Below are 25,036 nucleotides of genomic sequence, written 5' to 3'. Positions count from 1 at the left end.
GGATTTATATCTACCAGAAGAAAAAACAGAACTCTGTCCCTTATCTGGCTTTCTGACCACAAAATTTCCTCAAACCGTCTGTATATTTTTCCTCTCCTCACATAATAACATGGAGCTTTAGGTATTCAGACTCCAAATTTCATTAATCTTATAACTTCTGGCTTTGCTTATTATTGGTGCATTTTGAAAAAGATGCTCTTCTTCTACAGAAACTTCATTTATGAATGACTTACAACATGAGACATTCTGCCATAGTAAGAGGGACTACTGTTCTGAGAACTCAGCAGCATGCATAATTCTCTGCCACATCATACTCAGCATGTGCAGTCAGCCTGTCCTTATTGTCTTTGAGCCAATTCAGTGCTATCATTAGAAATGTCAAGAATTCAGTCCTTCTAATGTTCATAAATGCTGACAGTGTTCCTACTTTATCACAAGTAGCTCATCCATTGTCCAAGCATATCTGCAAATGGTTTCAATCAGGGAACCACTCTTGTAAGGATTTCAAGGGAAAATTACCTAAAATATTTCTGATAAACTCTCAGATCTAAAATCTAAATTGTTTTTTTTTCCTATTTAATGAACGTGTCATCCTGAAAGTTACACTTCTAAGTCTGAGCCCCTTTTGGTTGTCATTTCACTTATTTCACATGTAAAAAACATTTTTTTCCAAAACATCTTTCAATATTTTCTTGCTTTGTGTTTCTTGACAGAAGAATGTATATTATCCATTTCTCTTTCCTGTTTTAATCTGGGTCTCTAACACTGGGTTTAGAACAAGGCTAGCAAGGAGTTCAGAGACAATTGTGTCCCTGAAATTTTTCTTTCTTTAAAATTGACTAGATTTCAGATAAATTATTCCGTATCCTGTGAGTCATCTACAGTGAAGAGAGTTGAAAATATGAAAGACAAAAAGAAATTTCTTTTCTTTTAAGTGAAGCTCCAGTATCTTTTACATATACCACAAAAATCTGCCTAAAAAGAAATAGGCTTCAGAGCCTAAGAGCTTTGCCATAAACCTGGCCATTGGAGACACTCCTGCAAGAGAAACATGAAACCTTTATTCAGAACCCCTCCCAGCCCTTGGAGCCATTCCAGAGGAAAGGTGAAAGTATTTAGGTAACTTCATGTATCAGAGTGATATTGTCCCACCTAACCTGTAGATGTCTACAGATGAGTTACCTCCCCCACTGCAGCTAGTAAGGATCTAATTAAGGAAATTTAAGGGACAACAGAGCCAATAATGGGTCCATACTTGAAATATCAGATTAATTATGGAAGACCTAATTGCAGACCTGTAGTCTGCAGTTCTAATAGTTGTCCCATTGGGCTGTGGACTCATGGGAATAAACAGTAAAAAGTGAAGCAACACCTTTTTCAGGTTCTGTAAAACATGACTGTGTGTCCTATTACAGCTATGGGTATTTTTCCAACTTATACACACATCTTTTTTTGGCATATTATTTTACAACACACTATTCACAAGTATTCAGTATTTATGTCAGTTGTGCAAGATCTAATTTTTACTTCCTAAAGATGACATTTTGGACTGTTAAATCCATATTAGGAAGACAGTAGTAATATAGGTAGTGACCCTTGTGCCTTTTCTGCAGCTAACCTATGATGACTAGTCCTGTTCTTGAAACTACAACAAGAAGGAGTAGTCAACCAAGAGACTTTTCTGTGCCTTCTTTTGCTTGGCTTGAGAGTTGGCAGGAGACCTTTCCTGTCTTTCTTACAGTGCAATCTCTGTGAGTCAGCTGTGGGACCAGGCCACAGCAAGCCCAAAGAAAGAATGAGCTCTAGGCTGCAAGGATGGCTGTGCAGAACAGCCCGGGCGTGGTTTTACCAGGAGGTGTATGATGTGACAGATTCATCTCCTGTATTTGAGCAGAAGAGCTGGTTTAGTATGGGGTAAAATCTGAATCCTGTTTTGGAAAGACAGCTAAAGGTTTCTTTAATAACTGGGCACTAACTTGCAGGCTTTGAGACGTAGAATGAACAAAGATGAGATGCTGTGTTCTGTCTTTTCCATGTCATAGGCAATACTTAGACTCAAGTCATCTGCAAAGTTTTAAGGATCACAATGGTACACCATGTACACTAGATACACCGAGAAAACTCTGAAGTATTCTAATAGCCTCACTGAAAAATAAAGCCACATCACATTAGCTATTGAGAAAAGCTATGTTATAGAAAATGCTTGCTTTACACTTTTGTTGTAATAGACATTTCCAGTAAAAAATAATAACCAAGAATATAAAATTACCATGCTGAAAAACTAGTTAAACCTGCAAGAGAAGGTAGTATCTCCCATCTTTAATAAAAGTCCTGTCTTTTCCCTTAAATTCAATTTATTTCATAAATTTCTTTACTAAATTTGACACTCCATCTCATATTTTGAAATGTAGTGTTCAGTAAGATTGCAAGAACATTTAAAACTCCTACCATCAAACATAATCTATTTAGTTAGAAAAAAAAATATAAGGAAGTCAGCCCTGATGCCTCCCATTTTTCCAGTGAGAAAGGAAAAAACAGTTTCACAGAAAATATACAACAGAAAACACTTAAGTATTATCAGTGATCCTGATCCCTCTTTTTCCTAATGACACTTTCCAAAGTCTGCCTCTAAGTTTTCACACACTTATAACCCAAGCAAGGTCAGATTTGATGGTCATTTGAAGCTGCACAGTTGAGGCATACCAAGATCTAGATAAATGGGTTTCTTTTCCCTAAGTAGCTTCAGAGGTTAAAATCACAACTAGTTAGAGAACTCTTTATCCCTCATCTTTTTATGCATCATTTTTTGTCATATTACTGCACACAGGATTTAGCCACAAACCAGATGTGACAAAATTGCCAAACTGCATTTCAACATCACAGGTGAACCCAAAACCTTCAACAAGACAAAATGTATCATACAAGTAGTGGAGCCTTCACAGTAGCACATACATTTTTGAGTGCTTCAGAAAACATATGCTCTGTTTAGGTTGTTCTAACCAAAATTCTGTATCTACCATACAATAGTTATCTCATATAACTTATGATATGTTTGGTCATTCATGTAGATTGTTTTGATATATGGAAAATGGTTTCTACTGCATTCAAAGGACATATTCAAAAGGATATTTAGGTATTTCTATTTTAATTTTCACTGAGGTTTTCTTTCAGATTGTAGGGGCTTTTTTCCTTTGTTTTTCTCAGCCAACATAACACCGCTGATATATGTTTATTTAAATAACTGTCCTGGATTTGCTAAATCAAAAGGAGATATTGATATGCCAAGCCAGTTCTTCCCAGTGCCACACTGCAGTTTTATGCGGAAGGCATACTAATTTTCCCAGACTATAAAAATTTATTGTAGGCATTTTTCTCCATAAGACCTTGTTGTTCACAAAATCTATCCTGTTGTTGTGAGTCTCAATTTTCTGAGAATGGATACTGAGAGCACAGTGATATCCAAAAGCAATTTCGTGGAAACTTTCTACTTTTACTGTGGTTTTAAACTTACCTTCTTCTGGAAATTAGGTTTACACAACTACATAATTCTTGTCCTCTGCCCCAACAAATCTTGAGTCTGTTGGACCATTTCCTCCTGCTTTAGCTGAACGCTAGGCTGCTCCGAGTTAATACATTCCAACCAATTTAGAGAAAATTGCTAGCAAGGCACAGAAGAGAGCACAATTTTGGGTCTACTACTAATGGAAGAGAAGGAATAACTCAATTCTCATCATTTACATGAGGCAGAGGCCTGGAAGGGAGTTTTATATGTAGGTTTGAACAAAAGGTAATAGATTTTCTTTACCCAGACAGAATATTTACGAATGTTAGAGGATCTTAAAGGTGAGAAGGGAAAGTTAGCAGGTGTGGGGAAGGTGGAAGCAACTGAGGAAGATTAATAGATGACATAGGAGAAGTCTGATTCCCATGAACAGTTTTAGAAAAGTAGTAGAAGGCAGCTGGAGGGATTACTGCTGTGCATAGGATGCAGAGTGCAGTGCCAGGGAGACAAGAGAGTACATGTGTGCTATATGGACACAAGACAGACACACAATTTTTTAAAGCTGTGTTAAATCAGTGGAAGGACATTAGCAGAAGACTCACTGAGTGGAGCTTTGGGAGTTGCATTGTGAAGGGCAGTTGTATTTCTGCCAAACAGTTATCTAAAACAGATTAGCGAATGAAGAAAAGATCTGACATGGCTTGGAAATAATATATGTGAAGAATTGCTTATAATGAGCCTATTCCCATGAGAAAAATGCTTCTTTAAATGAAGATGCAAATGATGTGACCAAGAGGGCAGATCTAACCACTTCCTGCATATTTTTAATTCTTCCAGAGAGCAGCCCAAAGCCTCTATAGAGCAAAAGTCATATGTTTTGTAAACTAATGTTTAGAATGACTTCTCATTAAAGTATAACATTAAATATAGTCATTTTCAAAGATTTAAGTCCTGTTTGACATCCAACAAATGAATATCCTTTGCAGAGATCTGTGTGAAGATTTGCAGGATAGAAAGGAAACTAGTACACTGCAGTGCGATAAACCTGAGGGATTAATTCCATTTTAAATTAAGAACCTCTGGCCACAGCTTCCTCTAAGAAGGAAACAAGCTTACTAGTTTTAACAGCAATGTAAGTGGTATATAGAGTGCACACCATTCCAGGTAAATAATCCAGCATCATGACATCCACATATGTGAGGATCCAACCACAAGGACAGAATATAATCAAACCAATTACAAATGGTATGGCAACAGTAAGATACTTCCAGCAATAGCCAAACCCAAGCCCAAATCTGTATTCAGGACAAATTTGTGATTCAGAAACAAACAAAATTTATATTAACTTGTAATTTTTTTTTACTCCTCCTGTACTTCTAAAACTACATTTCAGTACAAGAGTCAGGATGACAAGCACAATTTGTAACATTGAGAGAATTATAGTGGTCTGAGTACATTTTAGTTTTTTCATAGAACAGCCAGCACTGAGTGGCCAAATTGATATAATCTTTCTAGTCATTATTTCCCACACTACTTCAACATGTGTCACTGACAGTATGGCATAGTTCAGGGCAGGGACAGCAAATGGTAAGAAATTTAGGCTTGGAGATGTCCTCTGCCAGGTGTGGGCAGGGCCACAGATCTGAGAACAGCAATCTTTCAGAGACAGCTGAGGCATGATACTCCTAATTTCTATAACTGTAGAGGAGTAGCTTGGAAGAAGTTAGGGGGTTAAATATGCATGTACATGATTGATTGTAAATATGACATCAAGTCATCTGAGAAGATAGCTTGAAACAGAAGGTATTTTGTGAGCTCAGAAAGGAAACAAGTGAAAAAGAAAGCCTGTGCAAAAGTGCAAGTAAGCTCCAAGGCGGTACTGGCAAAGGGAAATCTCTGTATGAATGTGTGTTGTAATCTAGCAAGGTGAGACCATATTTCACCTTCACCTCTCAGTACTGGAAGCCTACAGCAAACTGCCCTGCTCACCCCACAGTGTCCCTCAGGTGACCTTGGTCTAGAATGAGAAGAGAGAATATATATATATGGATGCAAAAAAAAAAAAAATAGTCTCTACTTTTTGAAAGGCTGAAGAAGGTGTAGCGGGCTAACAAAGAAAAGTATTCTGTAACTGAGAATCTTTTAAACTAAAGAAAAAAAGATGAAGGAAAGATTGCCTTTAAAGCCACTTAAAGGGGGAAAGTGCTTGTAAGTGAGAGGCTTTTCAAAACCTGCTGAGTATAGAAGTCATGCTCATTTTTAACAATTTCGAATTAAAAGCTAACTTGAAGAGACACAGAAGGATTTGTTATTTCATTGCTCAGGGTACTAACATGCTTTGTACTGGTAATTAAGATGCTAAACTTAGATTGCATCAAAACAGTCACTGGAGACTCCCAGCAGCTTTCAGCTGTATCTGTGTATTTTGCTGACCATGAGCATTTGATGCTTCTTTGCAGTAGCATGTCATAACCTGGGAATTCTTGGCACTAATATTAGTTGTTATGCCCACATCTCCTGTATCTGTGCCACTCCAGTTACATGAAACCATTGAAAACCCACAAATACTTCAGAAGAGGCATCCATTGCAGTGTGAAAATTCCTAGGTCACACATATATCTCTTTCTATCACATCTTCTGATTCCATGCTAGAGGGCAACTTTAGAAAAAAGGAAATGCAATTGCTTGAAAGAGTCCAGTGCAGAACCACAAAGATGATGAAGGGAGTGGAATATCTCCCTTGTGGGGAAGGGCTGAGGGAACTGGGGCTCTTTAGCTTGATTGAGGGCTGACCTCATTCATGTTTATAAAGATGTGAGTGTCTGAAGGACAGAGCCAGGCTCTTTTCAGTGATGCCCAATGATCAGAAAAAGGGCAAAAAGTGCAAGCTGGAGTACAGGAGGTTTCACATGAACATAAGGCAAAACTTCATCACTGCAAGGGTGCCAGAGCACTGGAACAGGCTGCCCAGAGAGGTTGTGGAGTCTCCTGCTCTGGAGACATTCAAAAACCTGCCAGGATGTGCTGCTGTGTGACCTGATGCTGTGTGACAGCTGATGCTGCTCTGGCAAGGGGGTTGGACTGGATGATCTTTCAGGGTCCCTTCCAACCCCTAACATTCTGCAATTCTGTGACTCCTACAGTTCTCACCTTTAGCTAAACAGGGAGCTGCTTCTATTCCCTTGCTACCTACAGAGTAGCTATAAAGAGTGCTGGATCTCAGCTGAAAAAGATCTTTTTTAAAACTTTTGTTTTCTTTTTTTAGAATAAGAAGCGACCATTCCAATCTTCTCTTAAAAAGGTACTCTATTTATAGACAGCTGACAAATATGTGTGGAGATTAGGGAATCTGCTTAATACAGCATGCTCAAGAATGTAATCTATTTTAATTTTCATGACAGCTATATTGCAATGGTTTTTAATTGTTTGGGGGTTTTTTTGGGTTTTTTTTGTTTTTTTGTTTTTTTGGTTTTTTTTGGTTTTCGGTTTTTTGTTTGGTTGGTTTTTTGTTTTGGTAAGACAGTGCTTAACATATAGCATGATCACTTTTACCTCAGAACTTAAAGTACTATAGTTAACTTCAGCCCACACAAATAGGCAGCAAATTATAAATTACCATTTAGACTCTCTGTACAGATACCCACAGATAAATACAATGGAATGATTAATTAAATAATTTTAAAGGTAATTTATGAAGAAAAGGAATAAAATTCTGGTTTAGTTGTTGAAAGTTGATATATATATATATATATGTATCTGCTTTTCCTACACTGTTTCATGAGATAAAATCATGTTATGTTTATTCTTATGGCTAGGAGCAATATAAAAGGAGGTTCAACATTTCATTGTTCTTACTAGTGCTTTTCTTATCCAATAGGGGGGGGAAATGTAGTTTAAAGATATTAATACAAGAAACTGGGATATTTTGGCTAAGATATAGCAATTTAACAGATACTGATATTTATAATTGGTTAGGGTCTAATTGTAATTAGTTACAAAAGTAAATAGATATAAATAATATTCCCTTTTAGTATACCAAAATTCCTGGATTCTGGAATGAAAAATTGCTAGGATATGTAGACTGAAGGAGACATTTAGATAATAGAAAATGAAAGCAATGTCACTGAAGGAAAATACGTTACTTGTACAACATGACAAATACAGTAGGAAAGAAAAATCCTTGTATCTCTATATAGCCTGGAATGCAGCAGTCTCTGCAAACATATCTAATAACAACCTTCCAGTACCTGCAGGGGGTCTACAAGAAGGATGGAGAGAGACTGTTTACAAAGGCCAGTAGTCATAGGACAAGGGGAAATGGTTTCAAATTAGAGAAGAGTAGATTTAGATTGGACAAGTTCTTTACCATGAGGGTAGTGGAACGCTGGAACAGGTTGCCCAGGGAGGTAGTTGAGGTCCCATCCCTGGAAATACTCAAGGAGAGGCTCAACAGGGCTCTGGGCAACCTGATCTAGCTGAGAATGCCCCTGCTTACTGCAGAAGGGGTTGGACTGGGTGACCTTTGGAGAGCCCTTCCAACCCAAACCATTCTATGATTCTATGACATACCCATCTGACACCCCACATTCCAGAATTCTTGAGGGTTATAATTGGAAGAACGTGTTCTTGATCCTTTGGGGTATATTCTTGTAATGAATCTTGAAGTATGTGAAACAAACTCTTTAGCTGAAAAGCAGAATGATAAAATTTTGATAAGAAAAACTTTATTAATAAAAAAGTTCTATCTGAATACCTAATAATGAAAATAATCTGATACAGCAGTGTGGGGTTTATTTCTACACAATGAGTAGATCATGTCAATGTATTTCTATTTTAGGACATTTTAATGCATGTTAACATTGGTATATGGGCCACTTTGAGATATGGTTAAAATCCTACTTTAAAACCTTAATATTTTGCATATGTTTGAATCTCATAGCATTCTATGTGTAGTGCAAACTTTTGTAAAAAGGTCAATTACCAAGAATCATTCCTTCATGGAAATGTTGTTTCTTTTCCTCTTTGTTAGGTACATACAGGACTTTTACACTGAAGTCCAATGTTCTCATGGAAAATTAAAACACACAAACCAGGAAAGTGATGAAAAGTCCACTCATTCTTTAACAGTTCAATAGGGGGGAAAAAAAATCATCCCAAAATGATATTATCTTGATTGCTGGTTTATGGTTTAAACAAAGTAGCTGAATAATCTCAAGGTCAGTGAACAACACATTTCGAAAAGACACTTAACTGGTTCATTTATAATCTTCACAACATGTTAACTATTCAAATGAGTTGATTTTCTTACTCCTGGCAGTGCTCCCTCCCACAAAAGCAGAAACTACACAGATGGGGAAAACTTCACTTGACTTCTACCTACGTTGTTCCTGTTTAGTTTTTAAATAGAAAGTCTGATCCTTTCATCATCCCCTCAACCCCATCTCTCTCTTTTTTTTTTTTTTTAATAGAACCATTTTGTATTCACTCGATTGCTAGAAGACTCTGACTATAGATGGCTCACAAAAACTTACTTGTTTTGATGCTGTTCAGCACCATTCACCTAACCAATCATTGAATCATCTCCACAAAGTGATGGATGACAGTTGGGCTGGCCATGAATGGATGAGCCTGTGGCAAACTTCATTCTCATGGTCAGTGATTGCTATTCTTAACAGTCCCCTAAAGCTGCTGGCAGACAGCTGGAGTAAAACCAGCAGATTCTGCAGAGTATAGGCTGTACCAAATGGAGATGGTCCAGCACAGAGTGAATTTTGAATAATCCAGATTGGCTGGTATTAAGCAGAGCAATAGAGCAATAGAGCTGTGGGGTTTATTTATTCTGTCAGTGTGGATTCACTTGTCTGCAGTTTTCATCAAAGCCAATGGTACTGCAGGGCCAGGTCCAGCAGGTACTACAGACCATACTATGGGGGGAAGGGGTGTGTGTGGAATTTATTCTATTTCAAGATGCAGAAAACAATTAACCAAAAGGTATTCATACATTTTGTATATTATGTTTTGATAAAACAAAGCTGAATTTCAATTTTCCTCACAAAACCAACTGAAATACAAAAATTCAGTATAAATGGCAAGATACTTCTAAAACCATGTTATAAAATCAAACAAATAAAATTGGACAGCACGTGTTTCATAACATTTTAACCCTTCCAATGCCTAGACAGTGAACCATAGCAACACTGTAACGTTTATCTGATTAGAGAAAAATAAATTACCTGAGGATTTTAAAAATCTTCGTGCTCGAGACTCCCCAATTGAGTTATTTTCATAGCACTTCTGATTATCTAGGGAATGCTCAAAGCTCACAAACTTCACCGATTGGGTATAAATCACAAGGTCGGACAATGTAATGGCAATTTTATTCTTCTTCATCTGATAATCGTAATATAAAATAATGGAACAATAAGGACACCACAATAACACATATTTCATTATTAATATTAACAATTCAGAAGCAGCACTTTTGGTTGGATAGAGTATGGGAAAATATGTCAAAATTCATGAGTATTTGAGCTAAAGACATTATTTTTATACTGAGACTTAGATAGTCAGTGAGATAGTAAGGAAAATTCTGAGCAAGACAGAGTCCTCTTTCAACAGGAAAGGCCAAATTCCCAGATAATGGCTTCACATATATTTGTAACATACATAGTGAGAGTTAGATAATCAGGGCCAATTAATGTCTTATCTTTATATCTATCATAACAATTGTAAGATGAATGAAGAGATGTTTCGAATGCTTCCTAGCATAGTGTGCAGTGGAGCAGCTTTATAATTCCCCTGCTTCTGAGACTAGTACATAAATTAACATTATATTTCATGGCTTCTAACATTACTCATTTAAAACATATGACTGTATTCCTCTATATAGGGGCTATATATCTGGGGATACATAAAGTACTAGAAAAGATATACTGGTAGGAAGTACTTGGCGGCGGGGTGCGGGGGGAAATGCAGGAAAATCTACACATGAACAGCACAAACTCAACTACAAAATACAGAAAAACAGGACAATATTTTACCATTCCAAGCAAATTATTCACAGGTATATTCCTCCAAGCAGTGCTCTGAAGTTAGGAAAACTCTGTTCTAAATTAAGATGGAAAGTTCTTTTTTGCCAAAGCCTTTGTTTATTCTTGCTCCATTACCAAAGCAAGCAAAAGCAAAGGCTGCAGTACGCTGAAGGGACTGAAATTTAACCAGGGTCCTCTTTGTTAAACTGAGATACTGTGCCACCTTTTTTATTTAGCATGAACTTGTGAGATAATCAGTGGTAGCAGGTGCTAGTGTTTACATTCCATTACAGCTTTAGAAGTCTGACAAAACAATAAGGATCGCCTGCTTGTGACACACTGCATGAAGTTCAAATGCATTGATTATTCTTGCCATAAGGAACAGCAGGCATCTACTGCCACAGAACTGCTGAATAATACAGCTCTCTGGATGTGGAAGGTAGTGACACAGCCAAAGCCAACAGCATTACTAGGGCATTTTTGGTGTGGATTCAAATTCTTCCTCACTCTCTAGCAGAGCAATATAGTGAGATCTCAGAATAAATATACTCACTCCAATAGAGTGGGACCCTGGAAATCATTTTATTTTCTGCCTATGAAGCATGACTAGACATCTCTTGATACTAATGATGATCAAGATGTATGTGACACATCACAGTAAAGCCATTATCTGGAAATTTGACCTTTCCTGTTGAAAGAGGCCTCCGTCCTTACTCAGAATTTCCCTTACTGTCTCTCTATAGCAGATGGAAAGAAAAGCAGCAAAGACCTTCACCTTCAAGTCACTTAAGAGAAAAGATACACAGAGGAAGAGACACTGCATTTCAGCAAAAACACTAAGCCTTGAGGAACATCACCAGTCTATCCATATTCAGATAATCAGAGCATGATGTGCTATAGTAATCAGTTGCTGGGTGCTTCTTGCCTACTTATAAAACAAAGTCTATTGAATTTGATGCTAAAGATTTCCATAGCAGAAGATTACTACTTGGTTAAAAAAAAAAAAAAAAAAAAATTAGTAAGTTCAATTAGGCTATCAAAAAGAACATTGCAGCTGAGTTTTACACTTTTTTTTTTTCAGGCAAAAAGTATTTAATGTTAAGCCTCTGTATATAAATAAATAAATAAATATCTTCTAAGTATTTTAATATGTTACTAGGGCAACCAGAACTTTGTTTCTGTTCTGGATTTATGGATGAAATTAGATGTAAATAGGAGAATGGTAACTCTTCAAATCAAAAATGGTGGACTGAGGGAAGAAATAGTTATCTCTCTATCTTCATAGTCAGGAGCTGCTATGAACGTTTTCCAGGTATAGCTCCAGGAGGGCCTTGAGACCAACAAAGCAGTTGTGCAACTTTATCTTAGCTCTGTTGTGGTATTGAACATCTGGGTCAAACAAAGCACTTGAAAGTGTAGGATGAGGACACAGGGAAGGGTTTTTTTTCTGTTGGATACTGAAATATGCTCTGGCATGGAGTGTCTTGCAAGATTCAGAAAAACTCTGAAACTTTAAGCTAAAACACATTATTTTGAAATATATTGCTGTAAGTAATTTTAAAGCCTACCTTATATATTTAATATCTATTTTCAGATATTATATTCCATCTTTAAAAAAATATATACATACATATGTGTGTGTGTGTGTGTGTGTTTTCTAAATTTAATTGAGACAAAAGTTACCTTTGCCTTTTTTCGAGGTGGACTTGAAGATCTAGAGGCACCTTTTCTTTTTAAGGTATCAGCACTCTGGTAAAGAACTTTTTCACCACTCTTCTCATCATCAGACAAATTTTCAAATTCAGAAACTTCCCCTGTCTCACCATGACAGTCCATATGTCTCCTCAGCATACCTTCCTCAATTGTTCCAGCTTTTTTATTTTTCACCAGAATTTTGAATTTTAATGCCTGTAAAAAGAAATTAAATAGTAATAAGTAGAATCATGTATGGATTAATTGTAGGTTTATATATCTAGACATCGTTTAAACCATGTGCAAAGCTGCTTATTAAGTGCAATGAAGTGAGGTAACACAATGAAGACAGAAATTGGTGAGGCAAAAGTCAAAAGCAAGTAAAACAAACAGACTCTGGGGATCAAAGTGCACAAGAGAATGTGAATATCTAAGAACTCGTCAGGAGAAAAGGTTCTTGACCACAAAGATACACAGATGCTGAAACCATGTGCAAGATTAAGGTAGGAAGTTATGTGTGTGTCAGGGCTGATAGTCAGGTAAGACATAGGAGATATATTTTTTTACCATACATCAATTAATTTTCATAGACTTATAGACATGCATATGATATTAATTTGAATATTTTATAACTTTCATTGTGGTTGACATAAATTCATTATCCTATTTGATTAGTGCATTTTTGCACACCTAGCCTACTAAATTAAAACTTTTGTATGTTGTTACACAGAGGATTCTCATGCTGATCTTACCTGGTTTGGAAAATTAAGAGAGTTCAGTAATTTGCTAAGCAGTTTCTCCATTTTTTAATGGACATTTCAACTTCCATAATACAGAATGTAGGGGAAAAGAATTAAATATTATTATTTCTAATAAGATGGTTTTAATCTCTGCACCTAAATTCTGTAAGTATAAATTCCACTTAGATGTAGGAAATAATATTCATAGTAAAACAGTTTTTATTTGGCAAACATTTATCTCTGCCTTTATACAGAGGAATTGCCAATGAGTAACAAGACTTACTTAGGTTCTTGGATAAAGTGATTCACAAAAATATTCCTTGAGTTTCATATAGTGAAAAGGAAGGCTATACTGCTAGGAAGATTTCAGAAATGTAGAACAAATACTTGCACATTAAAGAAAAAGTAGTAAATATCATATTTTAGGTCTCCATTAAGTAAACATGAAAAACATGGATGATAGAACTATATAAAATCAAAGCTTTATAATAGAAGCTAGAGCTGTGGGCAAAGAAATGGACACTCCATTTATTTACATTGCAATCCCCCCACATTGCAATGCTGATAATCCCCTTATCACTTCAGATCTTGTATGAATAGTTTGTCAGTGTGCCAGTGGAATGAGATATCCTATGCTTAATATCTATCAATGTCATGCTAGTGGAAAATTTGATTAGTCTCTCTGCACTGATCGTTCAGAATAAGGATGCCCTTTAACATTTCCTTAATTTTTTATTGATGCACTCATTTTTTTTTCTGTGATATTTTTAGAAGATTTTTCATATGAGTAATGCTACTCATTCATTCAAAGAGTTCTGAATTTTCCTTTGTATCTTCATGTGTCTTGATATTAAAAAGCAACTCTATCCACTTTTAGTCTTGCATTTTTTTAATCATAGTTAAGCTATGATTCTAAAACTTGAAAAAATTGACCTGATACACAAGAGAAGGAAAACCTTTCTATGTATTTATTACTGCCTCTTATATGTAAAATTACTTTAAATAAAAAAATATTATAGTCTGTCTCATCATATAAAAACAGCCAGACATGTGGCCAGCAGTTCAAGAAAAGTGATTCTGCCACTTTGCTCTGGTAAGACCTCAGCTGGAGTACTACATCCAGCTCTGGAGCCCTCGACATAGGAAGAACATGGACCTGATGGAGCAGGTCACGAAGAGGGCCACAAAAATGATCAGGGGGTTGGAACACTTTTGCTACATAGGCAAGCTGAAGGAGCTAGGATTGTTCACGATGGAGAACGGAAGGCTCCAGGGAGACCTAATAGCAGCTTTCCAGTATATGAAGGGGGCCGACAAGAAGGATGGAGACAGACTGTTTCCAAAGGCTTGCAGTGATAAAACAAGGGACAATGGTTTTAAATTAGAGAAAAGATTTAGATTGGACATGAGGAGGAAGTTCTTTACCATGAGGTTGGTGGAACACAGGAACAGATTGCCCAGGGAGGTGGTTGGGGCCCCATCCTTGGAGATATTCAAGGTCTGGCTCAACAGGGCTCTGAGCAACCTCATCTAGTGGAGGATGTCCCTGCTGACTGCAAGGGGGTTGGACTAGATGACCTCTGGAGGTCCCTTCCAGCTGAGACCATTCTATGATTCCATGATATTATGTATTCCGCATCTATGTGAGATGTAAATGTTACCTAAATAATACCACTGTCCTGCCCTGATTTACAGAAATCCAAATTCAATAAGTTGTTATGTTGAGAATAAACAAGGGTTAGGATCATCTCCAATTCTCTTACCTGCTCTGATCACACTTGTAAGTAAAACTCTTTAGGGTTTTATTTTGTGATGGAAATAATTAATTATGGTGGAATTTGCAATACATTTGAAAGCTTGTGTCCTGGGTTCAGCTAGAACAGGTTTAAGTCATTTTGATGGGGGGCTGGGGTTATGTTGGTTTTTTTGGGGGGGTGGTCGTTATTTTTTTTCCCCACCAGAAGGTAGGAGAAACCACAGCCAAGACAGCCAGCTGAACCAGCCAGTAGGGTATTTGATACCATGGCAACAACATGCCTGCTACACAAGGGCTGGCTGGGGAAAGCCTGAGTGCTTTGAGCAGTTCGCTTGGGCAACAGCTGTGTGGCAGGATCAGGTTGATAGGCTGAGCTGAACTAGGCTGGGCCACCATGGTCATTGTTGTGTGTTGTATCCCTCACTGTATATGCCATTTAATTACAGTATCACAGTACAGAAGAGGTTGGAAGGGACCTCAAAGTTAGTATTATTGGTCTCCCTAATTGCTGTTACCTCTTTGTGAATTCCTTATCTCAACCCAGGGAGATTTGCCTTTTTCTTGTGATTCTCTTTCCCATGACACTGGGGGATGGTGGTGGGGACAAATGCTGTGTGGGTCTCAGCTGCTGGCTCCAGGGATGGGGCTTTAACCATCTCCTTGGGCATTCCACCCAACTTGTTCCTAATATCCAATCTAAATTTACTCTTCCCTAATGTAAAACCATTGCCCCTCATTCTATCCTGTTTCAGGCCTTTGTAGACAGTCCCTCTCTAGCATTCTTGTAGACCACCTTCAGGTACTGGAAGGCTGCTATTAGGTCTCCCTGGAGCCTTCTTTTCTGCAGGCTGAGCAACCCTAGCTCCTTCAGCCTGTCCTCATAGCTGAGTTGTTCGAGCCCCCTGACCATTTTTCGTGGCTCTACCCTGGACCTGCTCCATCTCACATAACTTAAAAAGATTAAAAGTTCAATAGAACGTATCTCACCTGCACAGTATACCTTTAAGTGAGGAATAAGTATGGAAGCCAACAATGTTTTTTCAGATAAAATTCTACAAAGCTAACTTATGAAATTCTACAAACCTAACTTACGAAAACCCTAAGCTCTGGAAATAAGAAGTATGAATTCCCTATATCACAGAAAACATATGGTAAAGGTCATATTGCATAGAAAGTAACTGTGATTCAGTGACTGCGTGATTCAGATGCAGTATGCTGATTTTGTGCTTGCTACAGAGGACATATGATCCTTGGACAACTATTAGATGAAGCTTTGCTTTGAAAAGCTTTAAAACAAGCCTTAATATTATTTAATAGAGATTTCTTTTTTTTTTTTTTTTTCTGATTTACAGGACAGTTTTCCAAGTTGAAAAGCTATGCTGGACAGTGTCATATAAAAAGTATAATGCTACAATCAAAAAAACATATTTTGGTTTACTAAGAAATTTATGGAGATGTACTAAATATACTTCTGACAATATTGCTCTGGAAATATAATATTACAGTAATATTTTAGTGCATTGCTTGGATACACAACTTCCAGAAAGTCTTTCCATGACAAATTCTTCAGGAAAAATACCTGAGTTTGTGTGTTGTCTTTCCTTATGACAGTGTTTTCTCCCCACATTTTTATCTGCATTCTCCCTTTTTCAGTAATTGGAGAAAAAAATACCCCAAAAGTATAAAATATATATGACATATCACTGATAGCAATGGCAAGACTAAATAACTATTTTGTATGTATGCACATATTTGTTTTACAAGAGATTAAAAAAAGTCTTTTGTCCTTGAAAGAAAATTGTGTGCAAAGACTGGAACAATACGAATTTATTTGGTTTTAACTTGCAATAAAATTCTCAACACCCATCTAATTGCCTTTTCTGACTTTATATCCCAGGGGTCTCAAGCCACCAGCTGAGAAACACTGCCTGAAGGAGAAATACACTGAGAAAGAGAGAATGTTATGCACTAACAGAAGTCGATGAAACAATTCCATCAACATTGTTGACAAAAAAAAATATGTAGATTCAGGTTTCCATTTCAAAAATGTATTTAAATTTCAGAAAATTCTTTCAAGCTAAGGAACAACAACAAAAAAATAGCAGAATGCAGACACACTAACAAGATTAAAGTGAAGATTTTAAAACTTTGTTTCAAAGCATAATGTTCCTTAAAAATTTGTGCTTTATTTCCTCTTTTAAACTTTAACCACCAGAAGTCTCATTTCAGAGAGAAGGAAGAGACAGAGAGGGACAGAAGATTGTCCAGTTTAACTTCAAAATGTTGACATCACAAGTCAACAGAAATGTTAAAGATGGCCCTTATAACACAATGTTTCAATATCTTAAGATTTCCAAAATTAAATTAATCAGGTGTTACATAGCTCTCAGATTCAGAGTTCATATCCAGAAGTATTTTTACAATCTTTTCCTGTATATAAATCTGCCATCTTTAAAAGGCTGATGTTCTTTTCTGTGTTTAGACTACTATGTCTCTAACATAGGACCACTTTAGATGAACCATATTGTGATAACTTAATTTACATTAAGTGATAGTTTACTTTAAAACATCAGAGTAATTTCAGTGTTGCTACTCAGTATTTGATATGTAGGTTTATTCAGTGTCAGTAAATAGGGTTCAAAATAAGAAGACACATTAATACAGCTGCCATGTTTCCATATAAACTGCAACCCACAAACTTTACTTAACTCTATTTGTATATAAAATAAATCTTTTAAAACAGCCAAAGCATCAGAAGTAGGATTGATGTGATCTGCAAGATCGAAGGCTTTACAAAAATGTTACAATGTTAGCTTTTAGATTCAGCATTTCACTGAAAACAATTTTCCTTTAAACAAAAACTTCCCTGTCAATACACATGATTAATTTTTGCTTTTTCTTCGTATTTATCTTTTCCTGGATTTTTTGTTGTTGGGTTGGTTGGGTTTTTTATGTTGTGTAGTTATTTTTTGTTACCACTTGAAATCTATTTCATACATCAGATGAGCGGTTTCATAAATTCAATTTCAAAAGATTAAAAAACCCAACCCACCAGATTTTTTTCCCCTACCTTTCAGAGAGAAAAATGCAATGTTATTACCTCAGGAGAAGGTAATTCAGTCACCAGTGAATCACCAATTGTTGAAGTAAGAAGTCTGTCACCGAGAATAAATTCTAAATGCTCTGCCATTATTTCCTGTTGTTTTGGGCTACAGTGGTTCTCCAAAGACAGTACAACTGGATAGTCAGATACCTGTAAAAATAATTTACATGCTTCTATTATTACACATAAAAATATATTCACAAAATATCTTACAAAGTTCCTCTTGGTGAACTCTATTTTCCTTTATTTCCTAAACTTTCAGAATATAGGTCCAGTTCTGGGACCCTGAGTTCAAGGTCATGGAACTCCTTGAAAGAGTCCAGCGCAGAGTCACAAAGATGATAAAGGCAGTGGAACATCTCCCTTATGAGGGACCTGAGTCTCTTTAGTTTGGAGGAGATTGAGGGCTGACCTCATTCATGTTTATAAAGATGTGAAGAGTAGCATCAGGAGAATGGAGCCAGGCTCTTTTCAGTGATGGCCAGGGATAGGACAAGGAGCAATGGGTGTAAGCTGGAGCAGGAGAGGTTCTAAATAAACTGTCAGGGTAACAGAGCACTGGAAGAGGCTGCCAAAAGAGGTTGTGGAGTCTCCTTCTCTGGAGACATTCAAAACCCTCCTGAATGGGTTCCTGTGTGACTTATGCTAGGTGATCCTGTTCCGGCAGTGGGGTTGGACTCTGGAGGTCGTTTCCAACCCCTAACTTTCTGTGATTGTAATTAAGTAACACAATAAAAAAAGAGCTCACAATATTTATGGAAAAGGGGAAGCACAGTGGAAGAATAGAGAAAAAACAAAAATAACAACAACAACAACAAAACACCAAACAAAAAGACCCCCATGCTCAGGCAGTTAGAGGGGGTATAAAGCAGGCTAGAAGTATAGGGAGAAAAAAAAAACCCAACTAGGAAAATCAAAATAAGATCAGTTAGTGGGCACAATACTTCATTAAAAAAAAAAAAAAAGATATATCTGTGCTGATCTTTGGAAAGTGCATATTGAAGAGTATTTGCCCAATAATCTTTAGAAAATAATTTATTGGTGGCATTTAACATACTGATTAATGTTGGATATAAAAAAGTAGAGAGAAAATACGTGTTAAATCAGCCAAAAATCAGGCTGATTCAAATGATGAGGGCAGAATATAACCTGTGAGCAAAAAACAGGCTTTCTCACAGAGTTAACGGTTCAGCTCATACACAGAGTTTCCAAAGAATGATTCACTGGCTCCCAGTGTCTGAAACAGCAGTTCTCAAGAAATGAACTCATAAAGGAAAAATGGAATTAGAATATCATCTGCCAAAAAAAGGAAGATGGGGTAAAACCTCCTAGATACACTAAAGCATAAAAAACTATTCTAGTTATTTCAAAGGAGACTTCAAACACTCCAAAACATCAAGAGTGACCATTTTGATGTTTTTCAAAATTAAAGAAATATTCAGCTCTTCAGGCCTAATATCTGCTTTTTCTTTTGCACCTAGGTGTTGTATTACAACTCCTCTAAAAATTTATTGAATAGGTTATCCTACCAGGGAGCCATCACACTGGGTTGATGCAGTTTTTTAGAGATACTGGCTAAGTGTTTTGAAAATTTATTTAAATAAGGGGAAATAAGGGCCAAGAAAAATAGATAACAAAATTGTTGTAATTTTTGTGTACCTGTAAGAAGGATTTGGAAGCTTTGTCACAGAAGAAACAATTCTGTGATTCTGTGATCGTACAGTTTTAAATTTACATCTGACATGTTTTAATGATAGCTACTATAATGGCTGGCATCTATTTTAAAGGACAATGAAAAGCAATTATAAACAAGGCAAAACTGACATTCAGCTGAATCTGAACTTTAGCCAGCATTTTATGTTAAATGACACAGATTTAAAGTGTTTCTGTTTTATGAGGGAGAGAGTTTTATGCACAGAATTTTCTTCATTGTTTGCACAGTTTTGTTACGGGTAGATAGCACAGTTTTGTTACGGGTAGATAATTGTTTTGGTTTGGTTTTAAAATGCAGTACGAGGTTCTAAAATTGTAGTCAACAAAGTATACCAGAATTAAATGTCTTTTGCTTTAAATTATGACAGATTTTTTTTCTGACTACTTTTCATGCTGACAGAATCCTTATAATTTGATCAGAAATCATTGCTCTTGTATAAACAAAGGGGTTTTTTTAATTTTTTTAATTGTATTACAGACTTTTCTTGGGCCTCTTTACACCTTATCACAGTAGTCTAGTGAGATAAAGGAAATAGGAAATTGAGCAAAAATTAAAGACTGTTCAAATGAGATATGTCCATTTAGGTTATGCAAATTAACCTCTTAAATTGTTGGGAATACTGGTGGCTACTAAAAACAAATGCTCTGGATGAAATCTTTGCTTAGGCAGGACCTAACTTGCCTATGTCCAAGGGAAGTATCACTTTATGTTTACCCTGGTTTTACACTTTTCCCCTGAGTATTCATTACTGTCCACTATTAGAAGCACACCTTAGCCTGGATATACAGCTAGTAGGAAAAAAAGGAGAGCTTGTGAAGAATAGTGAAATAAAACCACCTTTTTCTTTTCATTATGTTTTAAAATAAACTATTAATTCAATTTTATATAGAAATCAGGGCAGAAAAAATATAGCTGTGCTTAACCCTGAGAAGGCTATGAATATATATTTATAAAACAGGGCTTCATTTCAGTAGGAGCTTTGCCAGAAACCTATACAAAAGATTGATACAATGCCAAAAGCTGTCCAGCTTTCACCACTTTGCCAGAGGCAGCCTGAAGAGGCATTGCCCTAACAAGACATCTGACTAAAAGACAGCTGTAAATGGTAACCTTTATCAGGCCTTGATTTCAACATAAAAAGAGAGGAAATGAAAAACAAAGTCTCCAAGTCAGTTCTAATCAAACCATTTCCTCTGTTTCATAAATTGAAGCATACGATAGAAGACAGCATGATAGCAACAGACAAATAAATAAATAAAATAAAATATTAAAAGGTATAAAGAAGGATTAAAACAGACTGGTTCTGAAGTAGTTCACTTAATATTCATCCTTGCTTAAATGACCTCAGGTGAAAATTCCACCTGACATGATTAAGATCTTCATTCTTTGCATCGTTCGGTTTATAATCCTTACCAGCAGAATATTTTTACCATTCCTTTTAAATGAAATTTTAGAAGATAGTAAGAACAGATAGCAGATTTTTCTCCCTAATTTCTTTCAACACCAGCTACCACAGCACTTTCTCTGGGGTTTTTTGTTGCTTTTTTTTGTTTGTGTTTTTTAGTTTGTTTAGGGTTTTGTTTGGTTTCTTGGTTTTTTGGGGGTTTTGTGTGTGTGTGTGTGTGTTTGTTTTTTCAGCTGGAGAATCTCTGAAAGCAACCATGTCCCTGGGATTTGTTAAAGTCACCATCATTTTAACCAACACACATATATATAAACATATGCACATATGTATATGTAGCTACATACCGCAAATGCATACTTGTCTACCACTTGAATTACAGAACGAAACAGAATTTTGCCAGTGAGAGTATGACCATGATACACAACAGGTTCATTGTTTGAGCCGTCCCAGCAGTCAATTTCCAGGCAACGGCATCCTTTTAAGAGAGCACTTCAAAAGAAAAAATAAAAAGGAAAATGGGAAAAGAAAAAAGAAACAATTTTGCAGTTAGAAGATGTCACACTTTCTTCTAAAGTCTCTGTATTTCTTGTTATAAGTATATTGAATAGTTACCAAAAAAAATTCTACTTTTCCATCAAAAATGGAAATAAATCTTACTGAATTATACTGATATGAGACAGATCTATAATCTCTGTTGTTTATCTTAGACACATTAGGTAATAAACTTTATTAGAGAGTTAAGGCATAAGATGGATTATGTGGAGAACCTTAAGAGTCTAAAAATGAGCATCAAAGATTTAAATATAAGAATTTTGGAGTGATGGTAAATTGTCACAAAATAGAAGAATAAATGTTTAGAAGGCCATTTTTATTACTTTTTCAGGATTTGTCTGCAAGTTTGAGAATTATTTTTCTTTCAAATGGCAACATTACACTTAAAGAATCATGTTGTGTTGCCTGTTTACATAACTCAGTTGTTCTCCCTGCTACCTTATTTCTAAGAAAGTGCCTTAAATTTACTCTGGAATAGGCTGCCCACAGAGGTTGTGGAGTGTCCTTCTCTAGAGACACTCAAAGCCTGCCTGGACACATTCCTGTGTGCCCTGCCCCCCTAGGTGATCCTGTTCTGGCAGGAGGGGTGAACTTGACGATTTTTTGAGGTCCCTTCCAACCCCTAGCATTCTGTGATTCTGTGATTCTGTAAAGAGACTCTTCAAAGGTCTTGGACATTCTAATATTTGGCTTGTTACTAATTTAAACATTTCTTTTAAACTGTTTTACCTAACATCTGACAATACCTCAAGGATGCTTGTAGCTTATTTCAGCTTATGAATCTTATCTCATTAACTTTATATTTTCTTTAAACAAATAGTAGATGAAGGGGAAGAGGAGTTTTACACCCTCTCTGCAATTACTTTAAGCAATGCAGTATATATTTCATATTATTTTAAATACTGTTAGAACTAAATTCTCTATTGTTTCTGATGGCTGCAAGTCATTATAGAATATCCAGAGAACAAACAAACCACAAAAGTTTAGATATGTGATGGTTCCAACTTCTGTCACTTCACTAAAGTAGTATAAAGTAATAGGAATACTGTTCCAGATTCTTCATGCTTTCTGCCCCTCTCCTTATTGTCTTCCTTACATAATCCATTTTTTTCTTCCCTGGTCATTTATTCTAAATGTGTCATAGCAATAAAGAATCCTGGTTTCCTTCTCCTCTTTGGACATTCAAAGACAAAGTTTACTCTCCCTCGTGGATACTACAGTGTCCATACTTGTTGTTCTAATAGTTGTGTCTAAATCGAGCACATTGCAGCATAAACTGACCACAAACAACCTTGGCATAATCCACTATACTGTGCCCTTACAACCTGTGTATTGATCAGATTAGAGTTTGTCCATAAATTCTACATTTGTTTCAGGGATTTATTTGATTTTGCATGAGATTAAAAACTGATTTGATCATATACTATGCAGCATACTATAGACTTCACTTGCTGTGAGGTAGATTATTTGAGATGTAAGTGAAAAAATAGATTGCTTCCAGACTATGAACATATGGTTTGGCAAATATATTGAAAAGTGTACATGTAAAATAAAATACCATGCTCACATTTTCTACATGTATCTCTGACAGGTTTGTCCCTTATTGCCAAGAAGAATTATATGACTTAGTAAAAAAAAAAAAACACCACACCAAAACAAATAATGTTTAAAATATTAAAACCCATTATCTAAATACCTGGTATATCCCCATAAATCACTGGGTCCTAATATTTGGTCAGATGTCAAGTAGGTGTTGTGAGAAGTTGAAATAAAATAGTCACATAATGGGTGGTTCATATCTTGGTAGACAGTCCTCTGATCCTTTTTAAATATCGAACAGTCTTCTGAGCTCATGTACCTTATAAATCCTTCAAACGACATCTGTCTTCTTTTCCTGACTGAGCAAAGAAGAAAGCAAAAAATCGCTGTTGTGAAGCTAAAGTCATGGCTATATCTGTGTACTTGTAATTTTTTAACAGCCAACTCTGAACAGCGCCAAAGTTTATACAGCATAATACTTTCCTGCTATTTTAAAATTCGTAACAAACAATATAAAGACAAACATCATGTGTACAGTTCTGAAGATGATTTTCTGTGGTTCAAAATTATAAGAGAAAAGAAATCTGTTCTGATATTTTTATTCTTTTGTGGGCACTGATAAGAAGAGTTAGCAGTAGCCCTAATTAAATATAAAGGAAAATATTGTTTAGCAACATGCCAGTCAATGCACAAAGCAAATTTTCTTTTATCTGAAGAATGAATAGGAATTGTTCTACACAATGTCAGAGACTGTAAAAAAATTTTGTGCAGAAACTGTGTTTCCCAACACCAAATTACTTCCTCGGTGGTTGAAAATTCCAAATAAACGCTGATGAAATAATGTTTAAATTAGAAGTGTCTGCAATAAAAATAGTAGCTTAGGAAAATAAATGACAAAGATTAATTGCAAATCAAGATTATTATATTACTGCATCCATAATAAAATATGCTAATTGCCTCCATACTAGTGATAGTCATCCCATTTGTTTTGCTTTTAACTGATGTAATGACAAACAGACCCATTATACTGCCAACTGCTGCTTTAATGTCATGCTGCAAATGTAATAATTTTGCAAATGATATAATCTCGGAAGCCAGCTTTGTTTCAAAACACATCTTAGATTGAATCAGCTCAGGATTTTGCCCTGTTCTGGTTGTAAAATAACATTATTGCCACCATATTAGGCTAGTGATCATTAAGCAGCAAGTAATCCAAGATTACTTTCTGTTAACGATAACTGAGAGGTCAATGCACACAAACTTTTAACCTTGTGTTTTGGAATGCAAAACAGTGGTAAAAAGTAAGACTTTTTCCTTCTGTCCACCATATCTGTTACTCTCTCATAGAGGACAAGTGTATACAAATAGCTTCATGGAGTGCCTTGAAAAAGTATTACTTTTCTTTACCACACAAAAGGTGATTAATTTTTTTTTTCTTTTTCTTATTTTCTGGTAACTGACTGCAGTCTGTTTATTTGCATATTCCCTTTCTAAAACATTTGATTTTATTACATTTGATCTTTGTCATTCTTTTTATTCATCATTCTTCACATGTTTTCAAAGGTAACCTGTATTGGCCAAGTTTGTTACAAAGTCAATTTTCTAAGAACTCTTATTTGCTTTATTTACTCTGGTCTTATTAATAACATTAGCCACCTGATTGTACTTAGGTAGTGAATCAAGACTTCCCTTAGTGTTTTTTAGACTAATTTATTTGCAGAAGGATTAATTATTACCCTGGTGGTTCTTGATATCTGTTTCTTACCTACTATTCTTACTTCTGATTTATCAGCATGCATATGTTATATTGTTTTATACTTGAAACCATAGGATTAAATTTCTACTTTCTGTGTGCTCTGGATTTTTTCACATATTGCTCAAAACAGAATACGTTCATCCTGTGTGCTTAATCTATAAGAATTACTTTAATTGTAGAGTTAATTCCTTTGAAGAGAGCTTTTCATCAATAGTATCTGCTCTGCATTTCTGATTACTTTTCCTG

General features: G+C 35.9%; 1 protein-coding gene across 1 annotated transcript in view; it reads right to left on the bottom strand.

The window, feature by feature from the left end:
- Nucleotides 1-25,036, bottom strand: part of PLCZ1 (phospholipase C zeta 1) — a 46,643-nt gene that overhangs the window by 13,832 nt on the left and 7,775 nt on the right. The window contains exons 4-9 of the mRNA XM_054386862.1: nucleotides 23,192-23,393; nucleotides 21,288-21,432; nucleotides 17,822-17,974; nucleotides 12,217-12,441; nucleotides 9,736-9,892; nucleotides 8,072-8,188 (exon numbers count right to left, since the gene is read on the bottom strand). Of these exons, the coding sequence (XP_054242837.1) occupies nucleotides 8,072-8,188; nucleotides 9,736-9,892; nucleotides 12,217-12,441; nucleotides 17,822-17,974; nucleotides 21,288-21,432; nucleotides 23,192-23,393 (999 nt within the window). The remainder of the gene's footprint in view (nucleotides 1-8,071; nucleotides 8,189-9,735; nucleotides 9,893-12,216; nucleotides 12,442-17,821; nucleotides 17,975-21,287; nucleotides 21,433-23,191; nucleotides 23,394-25,036) is intronic.

Source organism: Indicator indicator, chromosome 14 (genome assembly GCF_027791375.1).
Source record: "Indicator indicator isolate 239-I01 chromosome 14, UM_Iind_1.1, whole genome shotgun sequence".
NCBI classification, from domain to species: Eukaryota; Metazoa; Chordata; class Aves; order Piciformes; family Indicatoridae; genus Indicator; species Indicator indicator.
The sequence above is the reverse complement of the archived record's forward strand: the minus strand, read 5'-3'. Positions and strand labels throughout refer to the sequence as shown.